The following is a 23,785-nucleotide window of genomic DNA, read 5'->3' on the forward strand; positions in this document are numbered from 1 at the left end:
TGCTCCTGTGACAAGCCTGGGTTCACACAGGAGCTGTGGGGAATACGCATGCGATTTGGACAGGAATCGTACCACATTCCTGTTCAATTCGTATGCTATTCTTTGCAGTGCAATTTGCGCCCATTCAAAGTATCAATTTCTAAAATCGAGAGCATTTCCACGAGTACGAGCACTCTGTATCGGTGCATCCCGAGTTGGCACTTTATAAATCCTGTATAATAATATTGATCATAACAATAATAATAATAATAATATCCCCTCCATCTTTCTTTTTACAAATAAATACAATATTTTATGACAGAGTGCAACAAATTCCATGCTAATGGAAAGGAAGCTTCTAAGTACTTTTAATTCTGGAGTGCATACCTTAGCAAATGCCTGGTGCCAGGATGGAACATCCTTTGGCCAGTCAAAAGGTTCTGAAACAAGTAAAAGTATTCCATATCTGCGCCCAGGACAAAGACCTGGGTGCAGATGTGGAAAACTTTTGAATGGAAAGAAAGCTTAATATCGTCATTATATAGCAAGTTCTTCAGCAGTTGCAGATGTAAAATTGTATGTGTGTTCTGACTCCATTACCTGTACATGGCTGTCCAGTACACCTGCGCCCCTCCTCTGTGGGACCATTGCAGTGCTCTTGCCAATGATCTTCTGCTAAGCATGTCCTTCTCCGGGCTTGCATGCCTGTGCTGCCACATTTGGCTGAGCACTCACTCCATGCTGACCACTCTGACCAAGGTTCTTTTGGGAGAGAGGTTGTTAAAACTGAAACAGATGGACATGTATTGTTATAGAGATATAAATTTGAATATCCATGCACCTACAATCCAGAGAGAAGGAAATAAAAGAAAGGAAAATGTGTAAATAGTTGGTGGTGTTCACTGATGCCATATGTGGACAGAAAATGGCAACTGATTCATCCAAGGATCTTTATAAATAGGAACACAGACACATTTGAGTTGATTTACTAAAAGGGTTGAGGATCTTCATACAATAAACTGTATGGGGGTCATCTCAAATGTAACACTTTTCATCAACTTCAGTCCATGTTTTAGGAATTTCTTGCCCACTATTATAAAAAAAGAAAATGTTCCTTGCAGGAGGATTCTAGCAAGGACTGCACAATTATGATGTTGGTTACCAGCAAAATGTAGACCCAAGGCTAGAGGTTTAATGCTACGTAATACTCTACCAAGCCTCCAGGCTCCAGAACCCATATCAGGCTTTACTAGTCTTGGAAAAATCTGAAACCAGCATAATCCCAATGAGGCACATATGCTGGAGCCTCTTAACCTACATGAATGCCAGTTTTCTCCCAATGAGATGTACATCTCAGAACCCTTCAAGCTATATGAATGTCAGTTTTCTCCCAATGAGACACACATGCCAGAGCCTTTCAACCAACTTGAGTGCCAGCTTTCTCCCAATGAGACACACATCCCAAAGCCCATCAACCTACATGAGTGTCAATTTTCTTCTAGTGAGACATACATCCCCAGAGCCACTCAACCTACATGAGTGCCCATTTTCTTCCAATGATACACATATCCCAGAGCCTCTCAACCTACATGAGCACTAGCTTTCTCCAAACAAGACACAAATCCCAGAGCCCCTCAACCTACATAGGTGCTAGCTTTCTCCCAATGAGACACACATCTTGGAGCCCCTTAACCTACATGAGTGCCAGTTTTCTCCCAATGAGACATACATCCCAGAGCCCCTCAACCTACACGAGTGCCAATTTTCTCCTAGTGAGACATACATCCCAGAGCCCCTCAACCTACATGAGTGCTAGCTTTCTCCCAATGAGACACACATCCCAGAGCCCTTCAACCTTCTTGAGTGCCAATTTTCTCCTAGTGAGACATACATCCCAGAGCCCCTCAACCTACATGATTACCAACTTTCTCCCAATGAGACATACATCCCAGAGCCCCTCAACCTACATGATTGCCAGTTTTCTCCCAATAAGACACACATCTTGGAGCCCCTCAACCTACATGAGTGCCAGTTTTCTCCCAATGAGACACACATCCCGGAGCCCCTCAACCTACATGAGTGGCAGTTTTCTCCCAATGAGACATACATCCAGGAACCCCTCAACCTACATGAGCGCCAACTTTTTCCCAATGAGACACACATCCCAGAGCCCCTCAACCTACATGAGTGCCAGTTTTCTCCCAATGAGACACACATACCATATCCCCTCAATCTACATGAGTCCAATTTTGATGCCATTGAGATGCACCTTCTGGAGCCCCTCAACCTACATGAGTGAAAACCCTGGGTGACATGACATCAACCCTTCAAGTTGTGCAGATTGAAGAGCAATGCAGTACAATGTCTTACAGTATGACAATGTTCTACTAAAGTGTGACGTAATGGTAACCTGTGTTCATTTCAATCGTCTAATTTTGTGCAGGAAACAAATCACTCCTTATAATATTCCATTGCCTGTGTTTGGACATTCGAAGTGAACACACTCTCTAATCAGCCATTGTTTTGTTGGATTTTTATTAAATCTACTATTCCTGCTATCCTTAAGTTACTTTACCTGCAAAAAAAGGAAAATTGAAGCTAGCGCCACTAAAGCATAAGCATAGGCAAACAGTTAAACAAACATGTGTAATACATTTATGTGAACTGCTCAGATTTGCCTCTAAGGGCTCGTTCACACTTGACTAATTTCTAAAGCTTGCCAAACGCTTTGACAGGCGTTAGACAGGCATTTGGGAAGCGTTTTTAACGTTCCTCAAATGCTCCCCAATTGCTCACCAAACACCCTATGCGCATTTTTGAGGCGTTTGATAGGCGTTTGCCAAGCATTAAAACCGCAACACAAACACCTATAATGAAGTTTAAAGGTATTAATGCTCCACAAACGCCACGCAAATGCCATTCAAACGCTGCCAGGCATTTGAGGAGCGGCACAATAGACTTGAATGGGAGGCTTCAACTCCTCCTGACTCAACATGAGGCGTCAATTTTGCCGCAATGCTAAACGCTTCAGTGTGAACAGCATGCTGCCATGTGTAGAATTTTCATAGACATTTGAGGAGCATTTAAAATTCTTCCCAAACGCCTGCTGACAAAGGTAGTGTGAACTTAGCCTTAGTTTTTTCAGGTGGATCTGATCATCTAATCCAAACTATGGCCCTCCAGCTGTTGAAGTACTACAAGTCCCATCATGCCTCTGCCTCTTGGTGTCTTTCCTGTAAATGTCAGAATCTTGCAAGGCCTCATGGGACTTGAAGTTCCTCAACACCTGGAGGGCCATAGTTTGGACACCCCTGGACTCTAATCAGAAGGCTCAAGGCCAGTCCTACAGGCAGGTGGATGTAAATGTGCATTTGAAACAATATTTGACATTTTATCAGTTTTTTAAAGCCATAGTTGGGTGTAAATTAAAGGCAGTGTTTACTAGCATTGGATAAAAACATAGCTTGTGTTTTTTGTTTGTTTTTTTAATAAAAGCGGAGTTACCCTTTTAAAGCTGAACTCCAGGCATACAGCCAAAAACACAGGCAGAATACATATGGGAACTGTTTGCCACTGCATGTGATATTCTGTTAGGCCAGTCTTCTGATCCAGGAAACCTCTGCCATACAGCACAATCAAACCCTGATTCTCCCTGCAGAAAACTATGAATGCAATAGAGATTAGACCCACCCAGGGGCGGACTGACCATTCGAGCACTCGGGCACTGCCCGAGGGCCCAGGGTCAGTAGGGGGCCCCATGAGATGCCCCTGGTACCTTTCATAGGTGTTTTTGGGTGTGGGCGAGGACACAGGGGCCTCATGATCCCCTATTGCCCGGGGGCCCCGTGAGTTGTCAGTCGGCCCCTGGACCCACCCCCACTGGTGGCTGTACAGTGAAGACGGTGCAGCACACTAATGATGTAGAGGGGTGTCATGGAGGGAATAGGTCATTTCAACTTACTGCTCCCCTTTATTTGGCTTCGTTCACACCAGTGTGTTTTTTAGTGCTCAGGGGCAGACTGACAACTCATGGGGCCCCCAGGCAATAGGGGATTCAGGGGGTCCGTGTCCTTGCCCAAACTCAAAAAAGCCTATGAAAAAGGTATCAGGGACATCTCATGGGGCCCCCTACTGACCCTGGGCCCGTGGGCAGTGCCCAAGTTTCCAAATGGTCAGTCCGCCTCTGTTAGTGCTTTTGCAGAAACGCACTATAGTCTATTTAACAAAGTTTCCTATGGAACAAAAACGTAAAACACGGTAAAGACGCGTCAACAATGCGTCAAAACCGCGTGTAGAAAAACTCAAAAAAAGGCGAAAAGCACTGCAAAATGGACAAAAAGCAAACTGCATATTTGTGAACGGAGCCTTAGACCCCTTTCACACGAGTGTTCCAGATGTTCATATTTCATCTGTCTGTTTACGGATGAAATACGAACACCCATGTATTTCTATGGACTAGCAGATGTAAACGGATGATCATCTGTTTATATCTGTTAACTACTCGCTCTCCAGAGGATTTCCCCCCTTCCTGACCAGGCCATTTTTTGCATTATGGCACTGTGTTACTTTATCTGACAATTGCGCAGTCATGCAATGCTGCACCCAAATGAAATTTACATCCTTTTTTTCCCACAATTTGAGCTTTCTTATGGTGGTATTTGATCACCTGTGCAGTTTTTATTGTTTGCGCTATTAAAAAAAAGCCTGACGGTTTTGAGAAAAAAAACAATATTTTGACTTTTTGCTATTAAAAATGTCCAGTAAAAAAATGTAAAAAATCTAATTTCGTCATAAATTTACATCAAAATGTATTCTGCTCTGTCTTTGCTAAAAAAAATCCCAATACGTGTAAATTAATTGGTTTACGTGAAAGTTATAGCGTTTATAAATGGTGGTATAGATACTGGGATGTTTTACTAGTAATGGCAGCAATCAGCGACTTATAGCGGGACTGCAGCGGGCATTCTGATACTGGGGGGGAACTGACTTGGTGTCACTGACATCCCCAGTGACACCAATACAGTGATCAGTGCTAAAAAAAAAGCACTGACACTGTACAAATGCCACTTGGCAGGAAGGGGTTAATATGAGGGGCGATCAAAGGGTTAAGTGTGTGCTGGGAATGTTTTACTAGGGGGCGGTGTGTTGGTGCTTCACTATAAGCACACTGCTCTGGATGGCTGTGCATAGGGAGCTCACAAGGAGGAAGACTGTTAGTAAACAAAACAGTCTTCCTCCCCATCGGAGATGCTCTGTAATCACTGGCCTCTGGCGGGTGATTACCGTCTGGGACCCGGTGATTGACAGCCGCGGCCACGAATGGCGGCGTGGGTAGGGCGCGTGCATGGCTCACGTGCCGCCTACCCGGAACAGCAAAATCACATATATATACATGATTTTGCGCACCCCTGCCACCCTGTAGCAGTATATAGTTAATGTCCGCCTTCATTCACATCCGTTTTTTTAATGGAAAAAACCCTATTTTCTTCCATTAAAAAATAAACTGAATGTATGTAAACGGACAAAAACGGATGTAAACTGATGCAAAGGGACAAAAAACGGATGAAAACGGATGTAAACAGATGAAAAACAGATCTAAATGGACCAAAAACATGTAAACGGATGGAAATGGATGGAAAATGGATGCAAACGGATGAAAACCTGACTTAAACTGATTTAAAACTAATGTGAACTGATGAAAACTGATGTGAACTGATCCGTTTTTTCTTTGAAAATTCATGACTGAACTCATGAAAAAAAATGGAACGTCCGTCCATGTGAAAGGGGCCATACCTTGATGAATTGCAGGCTGGAGGTTAGAGGTTGTTTGGAGTCGGGATGGCTGTACTGCAAGAAGTGAGTTTGGTTCATCTGTTCTGGGAAGGTCTGGGGCCTCCAGTCCCAAGATGTAGCAGCTCCATGTACAGACCTTCCCTTGTTGGGGGGATCCCGTAGACACCCTTCCCCCAAATGGGACACCATTGCTCTGCAATGGACATTTCGGTGTAGCTTATAGACTATTGTGTTACTAGTCAACCAAAAGGAAAAGGAAGGATATGGAATTTTTTTATCGCTGGCTATAAATAAGTTCTTGTCTTTATTTAAACTCGTTAGCTTTGGGTGCTCTATGGAATATTTTACTCCTTGTATACAACAGACATTTTTTAATGTAACCTTGTTGCTGACATTTTGTTTTTTTTGGATGTCCATGAGCAGATGGAGACTGCTGGTCTGCCATGATGATTTGAAGCTTTACCTGGAGAATTTCTTACCAGGTAGCAGCACCTTACCTTTATAAATTTTTTTTATCAATACCTGCTGTGTGTTCTACGCCACAAGGAGTGACCAAGGACTGGGCTCAGTTGGGAAGGGGCAGGAAGAGTTTGGGAGAAGCATGGGTCAACCTGCTGGGCACTCTAACTAACCATATTCCCGGTAGCGATTTTCCTGCAGCTTTTCAGATGGGTGTGTAGCGTGACCCCAGTGGGACTCAACCAGGGATCACATGTTATCCTAGGAAACGTCTTTTGGGAGTGTGAGTGCATGGTAACCCTTGACCTAGTCCCATGGCCTGGTAGTGTGAGCCTCAAACAAACTTCTCCTAGACTTGTAGTGTAACATAGGAAAACTGCAAACTGAAGCACCAAACCACTGCTAAGAGGTCTACATATATCCTTATTCCAATAAAGGTCGGGGACAATCCAAATATTAACCAATGACTTTCAGGGGTCCAAAAATACCCCCTTTATTAGGGCTAGAGAAAACATAAGGACATCTCCATATCAGTACAACGTCAATACAATATCCCCTCCTCAGGGCCATAGCTAAAGTGGTTGTAAAGGTTATTTATTTTAATTACGGTGATTCTAAACCCCGGACCCTGCATTCACTATATCCGCTCTCCCCAGACCCCACATTCACTATATCCAGACCCTGCATTCACTATATCCACTCTCCCCGGACCCGGCATTCACTATATCCACTCTCCCTGAATCCTGCATTCACTATATCCGCTCTCCCTGGACCCCGCATTCACTATATCCGCTTTCTCAAGTGGCTTGCTATGGGTGCAAATGTGCAGATGTGCTCCCGAGTAGGGCTGTGTGTGTGTCCATAGACACACCTAGTGCAGCTTAGCCTTGCCAACAGAACCCTCCTCATATGATTTGATTGACAGCAGCAAGAGCCACAGAGTTAAGAGGAAAGAAGAGCTGCAGACGGGCAAAGTACTGGATCGATACAAGACTCAGGTAAGTGCTTGAAGTGTTACTAAACCCAGGACACTGCATTCACTATATCCGCTCTCCCCGGACCCTGCATTCACTATATCCGCTCTCCCCGGACCCTGCATCCACTATATCCGCTCTCCCCGAACCCTGCATTCACTATATCCGCTCTCCCCGGACCCTGCATTCACTATATCCGCTCTCCCCAGACCCGACATTCATTATATCCGCTCTCCCCGGACCCTGCATTCATTATATCCGCTCTCCCCGGACCCCGCATTCACTATATCCGCTCTCCCCGGACCCCGCATTCACTATATCCGGTCTCCCTGGACCCTGCATTCACTATATCCGCTTTCCCCGGACCCTGCATTCACTATATCCGTTCTCCCCAGACCCGACATTCACTATATCTGGTCTCCCCGGACCCTGCATTCACTATATCTGGTCTCCCCGGACCCTGCATTCACTATATCTGGTCACCCCGGACCCTGCATTCACTATATCTGGTCTCCCCGGACCCTGCATTCACTATATCTGGTCTCCCCGGACCCTGCATTCACTATATCCGCTCTCCCCGGACCCTGCATCCACTATATCCGCTCTCCCCGAACCCTGCATTCACTATATCCGCTCTCCCCGGACCCTGCATTCACTATATCCGCTCTCCCCAGACCCTGCATTCACTATATCCGCTCTCCCCGGACCCCGCATTCACTATATCCGCTCTCCCCGGACCCTGCATTCACTATATCTGGTTTCCCAGGACCCTGCATTCACTATATCTGGTCTCCCGGACCCTGCATTCACTATATCTGCTTTCTCAAGTGGCTTGCTATGGGTGCAAATGTGCAGATGTGCTCCCGAGTAGGGCTGTGTGTGTGTCCATAGACACACCTAGTGCAGCTCAGCCTTGCCAACAGAACCCTCCTCACATGATTTGATTCACAGCAGCAAGAGCCACAGGCAATGGTGACACAGAGTTAAGAGGAAAGAAGAGCTGCAGACGGGCAAAGTACTGGATCGATACAAGACTCAGGTAAGTGCTTAAAGTGTTACTAAACCCAGGACCCTGCATTCACTATATCCGCTCTCCCCGGACCCCGCATTCACTATATCCGCTCTCCCCAGACCCTGCATTCACTATATCCGGTCTCCCCGGACCCTGCATTCACTATATCCAGTCTCCCCGGACCCTGCATTCACTATATCCAGTCTCCCCGGACCCTGCATTCACTATATCCGCTCTCCCCGGACCCTGCATTCACTATATCCGCTCTCCCGGGACCCTGCATTCACTATATCCGCTCTCCCCAGACCCGACATTCATTATATCCAGTCTCCCCAGACCCTGCATTCACTATATCCGCTCTCCCCGGACCCTGCATTCACTATATCCGCTCTCCTTGGACCCTGCATTCACTATATCCGGTCTCCCCGGACCCTGCATTCACTATATCCGCTCTCCCCGGACCCTGCATTCACTATATCCGCTTTCCCCGGACCCTGCATTCACTATATCCGCTCTCCCCAGACCCGACATTCATTATATCCAGTCTCCCCAGACCCTGAATTCACTATATCTGCTCTCCCCGGACCCTGCATTCACTATATCCGCTCTCCCCGGACCCCGCATTCACTATATCCGCTCTCCCCGGACCCCGCATTCACTATATCCGCTCTCCCCGGACCCCGCATTCACTATATCCGCTCTCCCCGGACCCCGCATTCACTATATCCGCTCTCCCCGGACCCCACATTCACTATATCCGGTCTCCCTGGACCCTGCATTCACTATATCCGCTTTCCCCGGACCCTGCATTCACTATATCCGCTTTCCCCGGACCCTGCATTCACTATATCCGTTCTCCCCAGACCTGATATTCACTATATCTGGTCTCCCCAGACCCTGCATTCACTATATCTGGTCTCCCCGGACCCTGCATTCACTATATCTGGTCACCCCGGACCCTGCATTCACTATATCTGGTCTCCCCCGGACCCCGCATTCACTATATCTGCTCTCCCCCGACCCTGCATTCACTATATCTGATCTCCCCGGACCCTGCATTCACTATATCTGGTCTCCCCGGACCCTGCATTCACTATATCTGGTCACCCCGGACCCCGCATTCACTATATCTGCTCTCCCCCGACCCTGCATTCACTATATCTGATCTCCCCGGACCCCGCATTCACTATATCCGCTCTCCCCCGACCCCGCATTCACTATATCTGCTCTCCCCCGACCCTGCATTCACTATATCTGATCTCCCCGGACCCCGCATTCACTATATCCGCTCTCCCCGGACCCCGCATTCACTATATCTGGTCTCCCCGGACCCTGCATTCACTATATCCGCTCTCCCCGGACCCCGCATTTACTATATCCGCTCTCCCCGGACCCCGCATTCACTATATCCGCTCTCCCCGGACCCCGCATTCTCTATATCCGCTCTCCCCGGACCCCGCATTCACTATATCCGGTCTCCCTGGACCCTGCATTCACTATATCCGCTTTCCCCGGACCCTGCATTCACTATATCCGCTTTCCCCGGACCCTGCATTCACTATATCCGTTCTCCCCAGACCTGATATTCACTATATCTGGTCTCCCCAGACCCTGCATTCACTATATCTGGTCACCCCGGACCCCGCATTCACTATATCTGCTCTCCCCCGACCCCGCATTCACTATATCTGGTCTCCCCCGGACCTCGCATTCACTATATCTGCTCTCCCCCGACCCTGCATTCACTATATCTGATCTCCCCAGACCCTGCATTCACTATATCTGGTCTCCCCGGACCCCGCATTCACTATATCTGGTCACCCCGGACCCTGCATTCACTATATCTGGTCTCCCCCGGACCCCGCATTCACTATATCTGCTCTCCCCCGACCCTGCATTCACTATATCTGATCTCCCCGGACCCCGCATTCACTATATCCGCTCTCCCCGGACCCCGCATTCACTATATCTGGTCTCCCCGGACCCCGCATTCACTATATCCGCTCTCCCTGGACCCTGCATTCACTATATCCGGTCTTCCCGGACCCTGCATTTACTATATCCCCTCTCCCCGGACCCTGCATTCACTATATCAGCTCTCCCCGGACCCTGCATTCCCTATATCCGCTCTCCCCGGACCCTGCATTCACTTTATCTGGTCTCCCACAGTACACAGAACATGGAAATGCAATTATTTTAGTAAATATAAACTGCTAAATACCTTTTCTTATCAGCAGTATATAGCAGTTTTGTTGCCTCTATCAGTGCCCAGCTAAGCACTGTTTAAAGTTTGCAAGAGGAGTATTCAATCTCCTCTGATTGTCCTATGAGGCTGCATAACCCCTGACCTTCTGTCTGGACAGTGCTGATTGACTCTGTGCTGATCACATGCACCCTCCCAAGAAAGAAATAAAAAACTCTCTAGCAATACACACCAATCTGAGCATGTGCAGCTTGCTCCCAGTGTTCTATCAGCAGATGGATTGGGGACAGTAGAAGAAGGGGAGGAACAGAGAAGTCAGGATCAAACATCCTTCCACAATGCAGATGATTAACCCTTCAAATTCCACAGTGAGTATAACAAGCATGCTTTACTGCATATACGGACTGATTTTACTGTGGTGGTTTTAGTAACACTTTAAGGAGGGGTGTTGGGGGCTGCTATTGGAAGTTATTTTTACCTTGATTCTGATAAATGCATTGAGGTAAAAAAAAATTTTCCTTTACAACCACTTTAAAATCATATACCCAAAAGCCAATAGTATTTGACATATAAAAATAATATCAGGTAGCACTGAATAGATAACTAAAACACAAGATCCTCACAAGACCTTCTGGCTCATACTACCAGGTCACAGCCAACATCAAGTACTAACATGGCTACACACAACCATAGGGAGTCACATAGGATGACAGGAGATCCCTGGTTGGTTCCCACTGGGGTCATGCTACACACACGGCTCAAGAGCTGCAGGGCAATGGGAGCCTGGCCAGCTATGCTACGCTGCCCTGCAGGCTGACCCATGCTTAACGTGCTTCAGATTCCATTTTTGTTCCATTACACTACCAAGAAGACTATGGAGATCCTCTGGGATGTAGAAGCTGCCTAGCCAGGAACCAGATTACCTATATCAACGTTCATACCTTACAGCTGAACTCCTGGAATTCAGCCACTTTGTAAAATGTGCAGGCATACTATGAGTTAGGTCCAACGTGGTGCATGCCACCTTGTGGACTTTTCTCTTGAATTTACATCTGATAGTTTTATGGACCTCCGGAAGTACAGCTTTTTGCTACACTAAAGATGCTCGGACAGGAGAGGCGCTGCTCTCTCATACAGCAACAGCTCTGCCTGCCCCTCCCCTCTGCTGTTCATTCATAGAAGCTTTTGTATTCTGTGAATGAGTTCACAGAATACAAATTGCTCTGTGATTGGGCAGGAGGAGGGGTGGGCACAGCAGCTATATTCAATTCTGCAGTTACAGTAATTTAGACCAGTGGTCTCCAAACTTTTCATTCAAAGGGCCAGTTTACTGTACTTCAGACTTTAGTCAGGCCGGGTTGTGGTAAGTAGGGGTAGAAAATGTCCCCAGGACCAGGATCCATGAGAAGAAATATGGCCTCAGGGTTGGTGGTCAGTAAAAGGAAGACTATTGCCCCATCATTGGTATTAGTGGAAGGAATAATAACCCATCGTTGGTATCAGTGGAAGAAATAGTGCAATATTGTTGGTGTCAGTGTGAGGAATAATGCCTTATATCATTCAGAGGAATAGTGCCCTAAGGGCCGGTTAAAGGATGGCAAAGGGAAGCATCTGGGCCCCAGGCCACAGTTTGGAGACCTCTGGCTTAGACCACAAGGTCCAGGTCCGGCAGTATAATGATAGCTGTACTCCCAGCACTCAGTAAAAGTACAAATTGTAAATGAAAGAGATAAGTCCATGAGGTGGCATGCACCTCAGACTTTAGGGGGGCCAGATTGTGGTGAGTAGGGGTAGAAAATGTCCTGGGACCAGGATCCGTGAGAATAAATATGGCCTCAGGGTTGGTGGTCAATAAAAGGAAGAATATTACCCCATCGTTGGTATTAGTGGAAGGAATAATAACTTATCGTTGGTAGCAGTGGAAGAAATAGTGCACCATTGTTGATGTCAGTGGGAGAAATAGTGCCTTTTATCATTCAGAGGAATAGTGCCCTAAGGGCCAGTTAAAGGCTGGCAAAGGGCAGCATCTGGCCCCGGGCCACAGGTTGGAGATCTCTGACTTAGACCACAAGGTCCAGCTCCGAAAGTATAATGATAGCTGTACTCCCGGCACTCAGTAAAAGTACAAATTGTAAATTAAAGATAAGTCCATGAGGTGGCATGCACCTTAGACTTTAGGGGGGGCCAGATTGTGGTCAGTAGGGGTAGAAAATGTCCCGGGACCCGGATCCGTGAGAATAAACATGGCCTCAGGGTTGGTGGTCAGTAAAAGGAAGAGTATTGCCCCATCATTAGTATTAGTGGAAGGAATAATAAAACCTATCATTGGTATCAGTGGAAGAAATAGTGCACCATTGTTGGTGTCAGTGTGAGGAATAGTGCCTTGTATCATTCAGAGGAATAGTGCCCTAAGGGCCAGTTAAAGGCTGGCAAAGGGCAGCATCTGTCTCCCAGGCCACAGTTTGGAGATCTCTGGCTTAGACTAAAAGGTCCAGATCCGGAAGTATAAATGATAGCTGTACTCCCGGCGCTCAGTAAAAGTACAAATTATAAATGAAACATAAGTCCGTGAGGTGACATGCACCTCAGATTTTAATGGGGCCAGATTGTGGTCAGTAGGGGTAGAAAATGTCTGGGGACCAGGATCCATGAGAATAAACATGGCCTCAGGGTTGGTGGTCAGTAAAAGGAAAAGCATTGCCCCATCATTAGTATTAGTGGAAGGAATAATAAAACCTATTGTTGGTATCAGTGGAAGAAATAGTGCCTTGTATCATTCAGAGGAATAGTGCCCTAAGGGCCATTTAAAGGCTGGCAAAGAACAGCATCTGGTACCTGGGCCACAGTTTGGAGATCTCTGGCTTAGACTACAAGGTCCAGCTCCGGAAGTATAATGATAGCTGTACTCCCGGCATTCAATAAAAGTACAAATTGTAAATTAAAGATAAGTCCATGAGGTGGCATGCACCTCAGACTTTAGGGGGGCTGGATTGTGATCAGTAGGGTTAGAAAATGTCCTGGGACCAGGATGTGTGAGAATAAACATGGCCTCAGGGTTGGTGGTCAGTAAAAGGAAGAGTATTACCCCATCATTGGTATTAGTGGAAGGAATAATAACTTATCGTTGGTAGCAGTGGAAGAAATAGTGCATCATTGTTGGTGTCAGTGGGAGAAATAGTGCACCATTGTTGGTGTCAGTGAGAGAAATAGTGCCTTGTATCATTCAGAGGAATAGTGCCCTAAGGGCTGGTTAAAGGCTGGAAAAGGGCAGCATCTGTCTCCCGGGCCACAGGTTGGAGATCTCTGGCTTAGACCACAAGGTCCAGCTCTGAAAGTATAATGATAGCTGTACTCCCGGCACTCAGTAAAAGTACAAATTGTAAATTAAAGATAAGTCCATGAGGTGGCATGCACCTCAGACTTTAGGGGGGCCAGATTGTGGTCAGTAGGGGTAGAAAATGTCCCGGGACCAGGATCCATGAGAATAAACATGGCCTCAGGGTTGGTGGTCAGTAAAAGGAAGAGTATTGCCCCATCATTGGTATTAGTGGAAGGAATAATAACCCATCCTTGGTATCAGTGGAAGAAATAGTGCACCATTGTTGGTGTCAGTGGGAAAAATAGTGTCTTTTATCATTCAAAGGAATAGTGCCCTAAGGGCCAGTTAAAGGCTGGCAAAGGGCAGCATCTGGCCCCGGGCCACAGTTTGGAGATCTCTGACTTAGACCAAAAGGTCCAGCTCCAAAAGTATAATGATAGCTGTACTCCCGGCACTCAATAAAAGTACAAATTGTAAATCAAAGATAAGTCCATGAGGTGGCATGCACCTCAGACTTTAGGGGGGCCAAATTGTGGTCAGTAGGGGTAGAAAATGTCCCAGGGCCAGGATCCATGAGAATAAACATGGCCTCAGGGTTGGTGGTCAGTAAAAGGAAGAGTATTGCCCCATCATTAGTATTAGTGGAAGGAATAATAACTTATCGTTGGTATTGTTGATGTCAGTGTGAGGAATAGTGCCTTGTATCATTCAGAGGAATAGTGCCCTAAGGGCCAGTTAAAGGCTGGAAAAGGGCAGCATCTGTCCCCCGGGCCACAGGTTGGAGATCTCTGGCTTAGACCACAAGGTCCAACTCTGGAAGTATAATGATAGCTGTACTCCCGGCACTCAGTAAAAGTACAAATTGTAAATGAAAGAGATAAGTCCATGAGGTGGCATGCACCTCAGACGTTACGGGGGCCAGATTGTGGTGAGTAGGGGTAGAAAATGTCCTGGGACCAGGATCTGTGAGAATAAACATGGCCTCAGGGTTGGTAGTCAGTAAAAGGAAGAGTATTGCCCCATCATTGGTATTAGTGGAAGGAATAATAACCCATCCTTGGTATCAGTAGGAGAAATAGTGCCTTTTATCATTCAGAGGAATAGTGCCCTAAGGGCCAGTTAAAGGCTGGCAAAGGGCAGCATCTGGCCCCGGGCCACAGTTTGGAGATCTCTGACTTAGACCACAAGGTCCAGTTCTGAAAGTATAATGATAGCTGTACTCCCGGCACTCAATAAAAGTACAAATTGTAAATCAAAGATAAGTCCATGAGGTGGCATGCACCTCAGACTTTAGGGGGGCAGGATTGTGGTCAGTAGGGGTAGAAAATTTCCCGGGACCAGGATCCGTGAGAATAAACATGACCTCAGGGTTGGTGGTCAGTAAAAGGAAGAGTATTGCCCCATCATTGGTAATAGTGGAAGGAATAATAACCCATCCTTGGTATCAGTGGAAGAAATAGTGCAACATTGTTGGTGTCAGTGGAAGGAATAGTGCCCTAAGGGCCGGTTAAAGGCTGGCAAAGGGCAGCATCTGGCCCCTGGACCACAGTTTGGAGATCTTTGGCTTAGACCACAAGGTCCAGCTCCGAAAGTATAAGGATAACTGAACTCCCGGTGCTTAATAAAAGTACAAATTGTAAATTAAACAGGTAAGTCCATGAGGTGGCATGCACCTTAGTAATCCAGCACATTGCACAGAGTGCCTAAATTCCTGGAGTTCAGCTTTAAGATAGAAAAACCAATGAGATAACCTTAGGGGCCCAGCAATAATTTTCCATGTTCCACCAGCTGACCTTAGAGTCCTGTTTAACCCCACAGAAACTCTAGTGTAGGAACTAGCTATGATGAGGTGCAAAGCAGAAGGGTCCTGGCTCAGAGTACTGCTACACCCTCTCCCAGTCTGAGTGCTGCTGTGCAGGGGATCCCAGGAGGCCGATATCAAGACAGCTAGTTCCATATAAAAATATTAATGTAATAATATTTATAAATTAAAAGCATATCTGGATTTTTATACCTCCTGGAGTTCAGCTTTAGTGTACCGTATACAGAAATGCTAAGCAGCGAACTACTTTTTTGGCTAAATGTTTTCTGTGTGACCAAAAAAAAAAAAAAGGTGCACGGATGTGCACCCCGAGAACCAACCACTTTGTAAATAAGTGAAATAACAGAGGGGGACTCACCCACTGGGCACAGGAAACGAACGGAATAGTTAGAGCAGTTTTTGCCCTCGGGTTGCTCCTTATTGATGCACCAGAAGCCCCTCGCCAGACTGTAGTGCACCACTTCTCCTGTCTTGCCTGCTGGCACCCACTCTGTGGTCCGTGCCTCCATGCGGAGGGGCTTTTGGCAAACTCGGCTTGGGTAGTAAAATCTGATAGCATCAAGACGTTCATAGTCTCCATTGCCACCTGGGTGGTCAATGTTGAACCAGGTTGTCCACTCCTGAAACTCTGAAATTTATAGGACATAGGTTAGGTTATAGGTTAGGATTAGGTGGGGGGGGGGGGTTATGTCCATTGACAAGGCGCACACAGGAAACCAATGCATATAGACAGCGCTAAAAGAATATTCATAATCCATAAAACAGTGACAACACAGAAGGGATTTTTATACCATCTTTTTTCTTCAGTACAGGGCTGAGAACTTTCTTGCCGACGCGAATTCTTCTTGTGGAGTGATTCAGCACAGCATCGCTACTGCGAGATCCTGCAGAATAAATGAAAGGAAATCAGTCCAGTTAACATAAAAAAAAAGGTTTATATCTCATTTACTGTATAATTTAATAGATCTTTTTGTAGCACCCTCCTAGATAGGTGCTATGTTAGGTACATTTATTTATTGGTTCACTGGAGATCCCAGCCTGGAGGGCTGCTGCCCTGTTGGGCAGGCTTGTGTGTGTCTGTTGTTTATTGAGGTCTCACTGAGGGTAGCTGGGAGGGAGGGGGGTCTATTCTGCTGAAAGTTAATTTAATAGATCTTTATGCAGTGCCCTCCTAGATAGGTGCTACATTAGGTACATTTAGTTACTGGTTCACTGCAATCTGTTGAGCTTAATATCATTATTTTGGGCTGTTCTGTGTTTCACTGGCTGTAGGGTTGACTGCTTCCCGTCTGTCTGGAAAGGCTCTGGAAGATAGTGGGCTGGGAGAGACAAATCAGCAGCTAAATATATCTGCAGTCCTGGCCAATCCCTGTGGAGAGGTGCCCAGATGGTGGCTGGGAGAGTATATAAATACTCTGAGACCTAGAGTAGAGGGGTTCTTGTCCTAGAGAAGGAGATCCCAGCCTGGAGCGCTGCTGCCCTCTTGGGCAGGCTTGCAGTGTGTCTGTTGTTTATTGAGGTCTCAGCGAGGGTAGCTGGGAGGGAGGGGGGTCTATTCTGCTGAAAGTTAATTTAATAGATCTTTATGTAGCACCCTCCTAGATAGGTGCTACATTAGGTACATTTAGTTACTGGTTCACTGCAATCTGTTGAGCTGAATGTTATTATTTTGGGCTGTTCTGTGTTTCACTGGCTGTAGGGTTGACTGCTTCCCCGTCTTTCTGGAAAGGCTCTGGAAGATAGTGGGCTGGGAGAGTCAAATCAGCAGCTAAATACATCTGCAGTCCTGGCCAATCCCTGTGGAGAGGTGCCCAGATGGTGGCTGGGAGAGTATATAAATACTCTGAGACCTGGAGTAGAGGGGTTCTTGTCCTAGAGAAGGAGATCCCAGCCTGGAGGGCTGCTGCCCTCTTGGGCAGGCTTGCAGTGTGTCTGTTGTTTATTGAGGTTTCAGCGAGGGTAGCTGGGAGGGAGCGGGGTCTATTCTGCTGAAAGTTAATTTATTAGATCTTTATGTAGCACCCTCCTAGATAGGTGCTACGTTAGGTACATTTAGTCTTATGAAATATGCTTAGTATCCCAAGTATAAATACAGATATAATAAGTGCTCAAAACAAAAACAAAAAACACACAAGTCCCAAAATAATAAATTAGTCCTTCAAAATATCAAAGTCATTCAAAATCTCAAAATCAACCTCCAGGTGAAGACAGCCTCCAAAGTAATTTCTGAAACCAAAAAAACCTCAAAAAAAAGAAAGGAAAATGCACATAGTGTATTATCCTTAACAACTTGAATTATTCATTCCATAACGCATGTGATTCACACAAAAACACTCGTGATCACTATATGGTAAAGTGAATAGCTGTGTAAACACGTGCCCGTGAAATGATCTAGTGATAAAAACTGTGAAAAACGTGTCCACTTCTAGAGTGTGCAAAATAGATACCCTTACCAAAAAAATATATAAACACAAGCTTGGTAATCCTCCAGGCAGGGTACTGATATATAATAAGTTCCTCCAGAGGGATCTTCACAGCCACAGTATTATACTCCTCTCCACATCAGTGTCACCATAAATGAAACCACAATAGTGTAATTCCGTAAAAACTTAAACAGAATATACTTTATTTATGTGCTTACATATATCTTCATCTTTAAAATTGCCATCAAACAAGAAATCAGCCCAGCCAGACCTCCGGAAAAGATTTTGGGAAGGCTCTGGAAGATAGTGGGCTGGGAGAGTCAAATCAGCAGCTAAATATATCTGCAGTCCTGGCCAATCCCTGTGGAGAGGTGCCCAGATGGTGGCTGGGAGAGTGTATAAATACTCTGAGACCTGGAGTAGAGGGGTTCTTGTCCTAGAGAAGGAGATCCCAGCCTGGATGGCTGCTGCCCTCTTAAGCAGGCCTACCGTGTGTCTGTTTATTGAGGTCTCAGCGAGGGCAGTTGGGGGGGGGGTCTATTCTGCTGGAAGTTACTGGAGATGACTTTTGTTTGGGGATCTGGCATCCAACTATCCAGGGACATTAGTGAGAGATCCCTGAGACTGTGTACTGCTGCTGTCCCTCGTGTGCTAAAGTCAGCGTTGCTCAAGGGGGACATTGTGCCTGGTGTCCTGGTATTGCTCAGTCCACCAACTGCATGTGCAAGGACTTTGCTCAGAAGATTAGTGTCCCCAAGTTGCTGCTAAAGTTACTGAAGTATCCCACAGTTACCCTACTCCTATCCAGGTTCAAGTTCTGCAATAAAGCATCAGAAAAACATACCCCTAGACTGATCATTGAGCCAAAGGAGTGACTGTGATTTTGTGCCGGCTGTGGGTACAACTACAGGAAAGGACCCTAGGGACCTTAAACTCCTTCGGGAGGGAGAGCTATACTTACAAAGACAGACACATGGTATAAAAAAAATTAAAAAGACCACAAAAGTAACAAAAATGTAGCATATGTTGCATGGTCATGGATTAAGTTGTATCTAAAACAAAGACTGATACTATCTTGAGCATTCTCATAGATGGATGGATACTATTAGAGATGAGCGAAGAAATGAAAAATTTGATTCGACTGATTCGGCGAATTCGTGGACAATATTCGATTCGAGTCGAATAAATTCGCTGTGAATTTAACTTAAAAAAGGGTGTTTCTAGGCTTCAGAGAGACTTAATATTAGTGCAGAACACTGTACCTTTAATTTAAATGCCCTTGGAGTCTGCTGGGGAAGAGAAATAATACTGTCACTCAGTATGACATGCAGATGAGTGCCGTCGATCTTAGAATCACCGCACACTTCACTCATTTGGCCAGTCACGGGGCCAAAACCAGTGTTTGGAGCCACAGTGTGGCGGTGGAGGCAGCAGCAATGGGAGGCCATACAGCAACCTATGACAAAATGGAAACCAGCAGGAGTGTGAGGAGACCTGAAAGTGGCACATGGCAGAGTGGGAGCAATGGGAGGCGGTACAGGGACCCAGGTCACACTGTGGGCCCAGCAGCAGCGTGACCAGGCGGTACGGGGGTCCATGGCAGATTTGGGGCCTGGCAGCACCTATGGGAGGCCTGTAATCTGCCAGCACCCTATGACAAAATGGAACCCTGGGCTGGGGCAGGCAGAACCGCCGTATCTTTATCACGGTTTTCCCAGGCCACCGAATGGCGACGCTGCATATGCTGACGCAACGCTGTAGTCCCAACATGGGCCCCCTGGCCACGCTTGACTTTCTGGCCACATAGTCGACATACAGCTACGTTTACTTCCTCGGGCGGCTTGACGAAAAATTGCCACACCGCAGAGTAGGAAACTTTGCCTCCTCTACTCCTCACTGGCTGACTGCTACTTCCTCCGTGCACACCGGCACCACTACTGGCCGTGGTGGTAGGCTGCAGTGGAGCTGGTGCTCTACTCCGTGGCCGTTTGCCTCCACTGACACTGCTGCGACCCTGCTGCCTCCTGGCAGCAGCAATGGGAGGCCGTACAGGGACCCATGAGAGACTCTGGACTTGGCAGCAGCATGAGGAGGCGGTATATAGGGGCCCATGGCAGATTAGGGGCCTGGCAGCAGCTATGGGAGGCCCGTAATCTGCCAGCACCCTATGTCAAAAAATTCAACACACCAGCAGTGTGAAGAGACCTGAATGTGGCACATGGCAGAGTGTGGCGATGGAAACAGCAGCAATGGGAGGCCGTACAGGGACCCATGAGAGACTCTGGACTTGGCAGCAGCATGAGGAGGCGGTATATAGGGGCCCATGGCAGATTATGGGCCTGGCAGCAGCTATGGGAGGCCCGTAATCTGCCAGCACCCTATGTCAAAAAATTCAACACAACAGCAGTGTGAAGAGACCTGAAAGTGGCACATGGCAGAGTGTGGCGATGGAGACAGCAGCAATGGGAGGCCGTACAGGGACCCATGAGAGACTCTGGACTTGGCAGCAGCATGAGGAGGCGGTATATAGGGGCCCCTGGCAGATTAGGGGCCTGGCAGCAGCTATGGGAGGCCCGTAATCTGCCAGCACCCTATGTCAAAAAATTCAACACACCAGCAGTGTGAAGAGACCTGAATGTGGCACATGGCAGAGTGTGGCGATGGAAACAGCAGCAATGGGAGGCCGTACAGGGACCCATGAGAGACTCTGGACTTGGCAGCAGCATGAGGAGGCGGTATATAGGGGCCCATGGCAGATTAGGGGCCTGGCAGCAGCTATGGGAGGCCCGTAATCTGCCAGCACCCTATGTCAAAAAATTGAAAACACAAGCAGTGTGAAGAGACCTGAATGTGGCACATGGCAGAGTGTGGCGATGGAGACAGCAGCAATGGGAGGCCGTACAGGGACCCATGAGAGACTCTGGACTTGGCAGCAGCATGAGGAGGCGGTATATAGGGGCCCATGGCAGATTAGGGGCCTGGCAGCAGCTATGGGAGGCCCGTAATCTGCCAGCACCCTATGTCAAAAAATTCAACACACCAGCAGTGTGAAGAGACCTGAATGTGGCACATGGCAGAGTGTGGCGATGGAAACAGCAGCAATGGGAGGCCGTACAGGGACCCATGAGAGACTCTGGACTTGGCAGCAGCATGAGGAGGCGGTATATAGGGGCCCATGGCAGATTAGGGGCCTGGCAGCAGCTATGGGAGGCCCGTAATCTGCCAGCACCCTATGTCAAAAAATTGAAAACACAAGCAGTGTGAAGAGACCTGAATGTGGCACATGGCAGAGTGTGGCGATGGAAACAGCAGCAATGGGAGGCCGTACAGGGACCCATGAGAGACTCTGGACTTGGCAGCAGCATGAGGAGGCGGTATATAGGGGCCCATGGCAGATTAAGGGCCTGGCAGCAGCTATGGGAGGCCCGTAATCTGCCAGCACCCTATGTCAAAAAATTGAAAACACAAGCAGTGTGAAGAGACCTGAATGTGGCACATGGCAGAGTGTGGCGATGGAGACAGCAGCAATGGGAGGCCGTACAGGGACCCATGAGAGACTCTGGACTTGGCAGCAGCATGAGGAGGCGGTATATAGGGGCCCATGGCAGATTAGGGGCCTGGCAGCAGCTATGGGAGGCCCGTAATCTGCCAGCACCCTATGTCAAAAAATTCAACACACCAGCAGTGTGAAGAGACCTGAATGTGGCACATGGCAGAGTGTGGCGATGGAAACAGCAGCAATGGGAGGCCGTACAGGGACCCATGAGAGACTCTGGACTTGGCAGCAGCATGAGGAGGCGGTATATAGGGGCCCATGGCAGATTAGGGGCCTGGCAGCAGCTATGGGAGGCCCGTAATCTGCCAGCACCCTATGTCAAAAAATTGAAAACACAAGCAGTGTGAAGAGACCTGAATGTGGCACATGGCAGAGTGTGGCGATGGAGACAGCAGCAATGGGAGGCCGTACAGGGACCCATGAGAGACTCTGGACTTGGCAGCAGCATGAGGAGGCGGTATATAGGGGCCCATGGCAGATTAGGGGCCTGGCAGCAGCTATGGGAGGCCCGTAATCTGCCAGCACCCTATGTCAAAAAATTGAAAACACAAGCAGTGTGAAGAGACCTGAATGTGGCACATGGCAGAGTGTGGCGATGGAGACAGCAGCAATGGGAGGCCGTACAGGGACCCATGAGAGACTCTGGACTTGGCAGCAGCATGAGGAGGTGGTATATAGGGGCCCATGGCAGATTAGGGGCCTGGCAGCAGCTATGGGAGGCCCGTAATCTGCCAGCACCCTATGTCAAAAAATTGAAAACACAAGCAGTGTGAAGAGACCTGAATGTGGCACATGGCAGAGTGTGGCGATGGAGACAGCAGCAATGGGAGGCCGTACAGGGACCCATGAGAGACTCTGGACTTGGCAGCAGCATGAGGAGGCGGTATATAGGGGCCCATGGCAGATTAGGGGCCTGGCAGCAGCTATGGGAGGCCCGTAATCTGCCAGCACCCTATGTCAAAAAATTCAACACAACAGCAGTGTGTGAGGAGACCTGAAAGTGGCAAATGGCAGAGTGTGGCGATGGAGACAGCAGCAATGGGAGGCCGTACAGGGACCCATGAGAGACTCTGGACTTGGCAGCAGCATGAGGAGGCGGTATATAGGGGCCTATGGCAGATTAGGGGCCTGGCAGCAGCTATAGGAGGCCCGTAATCTGCCAGCACCCTATGTCAAAAAATTCAACACACCAGCAGTGTGTGAGGAGACCTGAAAGTGGCACATGTTTGAGGCATGATTCATGGCGGATTTAGTCAGTTGTGTCAGGAACTGGTGGTTTGAAATCCAGACTAATCCACGCCTGATTCATTTTCACAAACGTGAGTCTCTCCACACTTTGGGTGGACAGTCGTGTCCTCCGCGGAGTTACAATACCTCCTGCCGCACTAAACACGCGCTCCGATGCCACGCTACTGGCCGGGCATGACAGCCTTTCAAGGGCAAATTCAGCTAGTTGGGGCCAAAGGTCAAGTTTCGTTGCCCAGTAGTCAAGGGGATTGTCTACCTCGGTTGGCAGGGTGCTGTCCAAGTAGGCCCAAGCCTGTTGTTTGAGCTCCTGCTCCAGGTCCACCTGATGCTGCTGCTGCTGCTGCGGCTGGTTAGTAGTTTCCTCACTGCGCTGGTGAAGAAAGCTACTCATCATCGACTGCAGACTGAGGCAGCCGCTGCTGGTGGAGCTGCCACTGCTCCTACCACCCCACCCCTCCCCTGCTGCCATGCCAGCGGAACGCGAGCGCAGAGGGCCCACAGTGTCTGAGGATGGACGTTGGCGCACAAAGGCAGAGACCAACTGACTACATAGGTGGTTTTTATAGTACGTAATTTTGGCCTCCCTCTCAGCAGGTGTGAAAAAGGCCACCATTTTGGACCGGTAGCGAGGGTCCAACAAGGTGGACAGCCAAAAGTCATCCCTCTGTCTGATGGTTATTATTCGGCTGTCGCTACGCAAGCAACCGAGCATGCTATGGGCCATTTGTGCCAAGGAATGCGAGGGACTCCCTGCCTCCATCTCCACAGCATACTGCCACGGTGCGTCTGGGTCCTCTGTCTCCTCCTCCTCCTCCTCTACCAGATGCTCCTGCTCCTCCACTCCTGTCCGCTGAGTGGAAAAACCACCCATTTCACTCAATAATTCCTGAGCACAAATGTCCTCCTCTACCTCCTCCTCTTCTTCCTGTCCTGCCCCCACAGGGGTCATGTGGCGTTGAGATCTGTGCGCCACGTCTACCGCACCCTGACCAGCCAT

General features: G+C 47.9%; 1 protein-coding gene across 2 annotated transcripts in view; it reads right to left on the minus strand.

Moving 5' to 3' along the window:
* The window catches only part of CILP (cartilage intermediate layer protein), a 172,668-nt gene that overhangs the window by 25,171 nt on the left and 123,712 nt on the right, over window positions 1–23,785 (minus strand). Inside the window, exons 3-5 of one of the 2 annotated variants that reach the window (XM_089661788.1) lie at window positions 16,353–16,445; window positions 15,920–16,189; window positions 580–765 (exon numbers count right to left, since the gene is read on the minus strand). In XM_089661788.1, coding sequence (XP_089517914.1) covers window positions 580–765; window positions 15,920–16,189; window positions 16,353–16,445 — 549 coding nt within the window. The remainder of the gene's footprint in view (window positions 1–579; window positions 766–15,919; window positions 16,190–16,352; window positions 16,446–23,785) is intronic. The other variant, XM_089661789.1, reaches the window with a different exon arrangement.

This window comes from Staurois parvus, unplaced genomic scaffold, assembly GCF_062004578.1.
Source record: "Staurois parvus isolate SC_StPar_1 unplaced genomic scaffold, SC_StPar_1.0 ptg001384l, whole genome shotgun sequence".
Taxonomy (NCBI): domain Eukaryota; kingdom Metazoa; phylum Chordata; class Amphibia; order Anura; family Ranidae; genus Staurois; species Staurois parvus.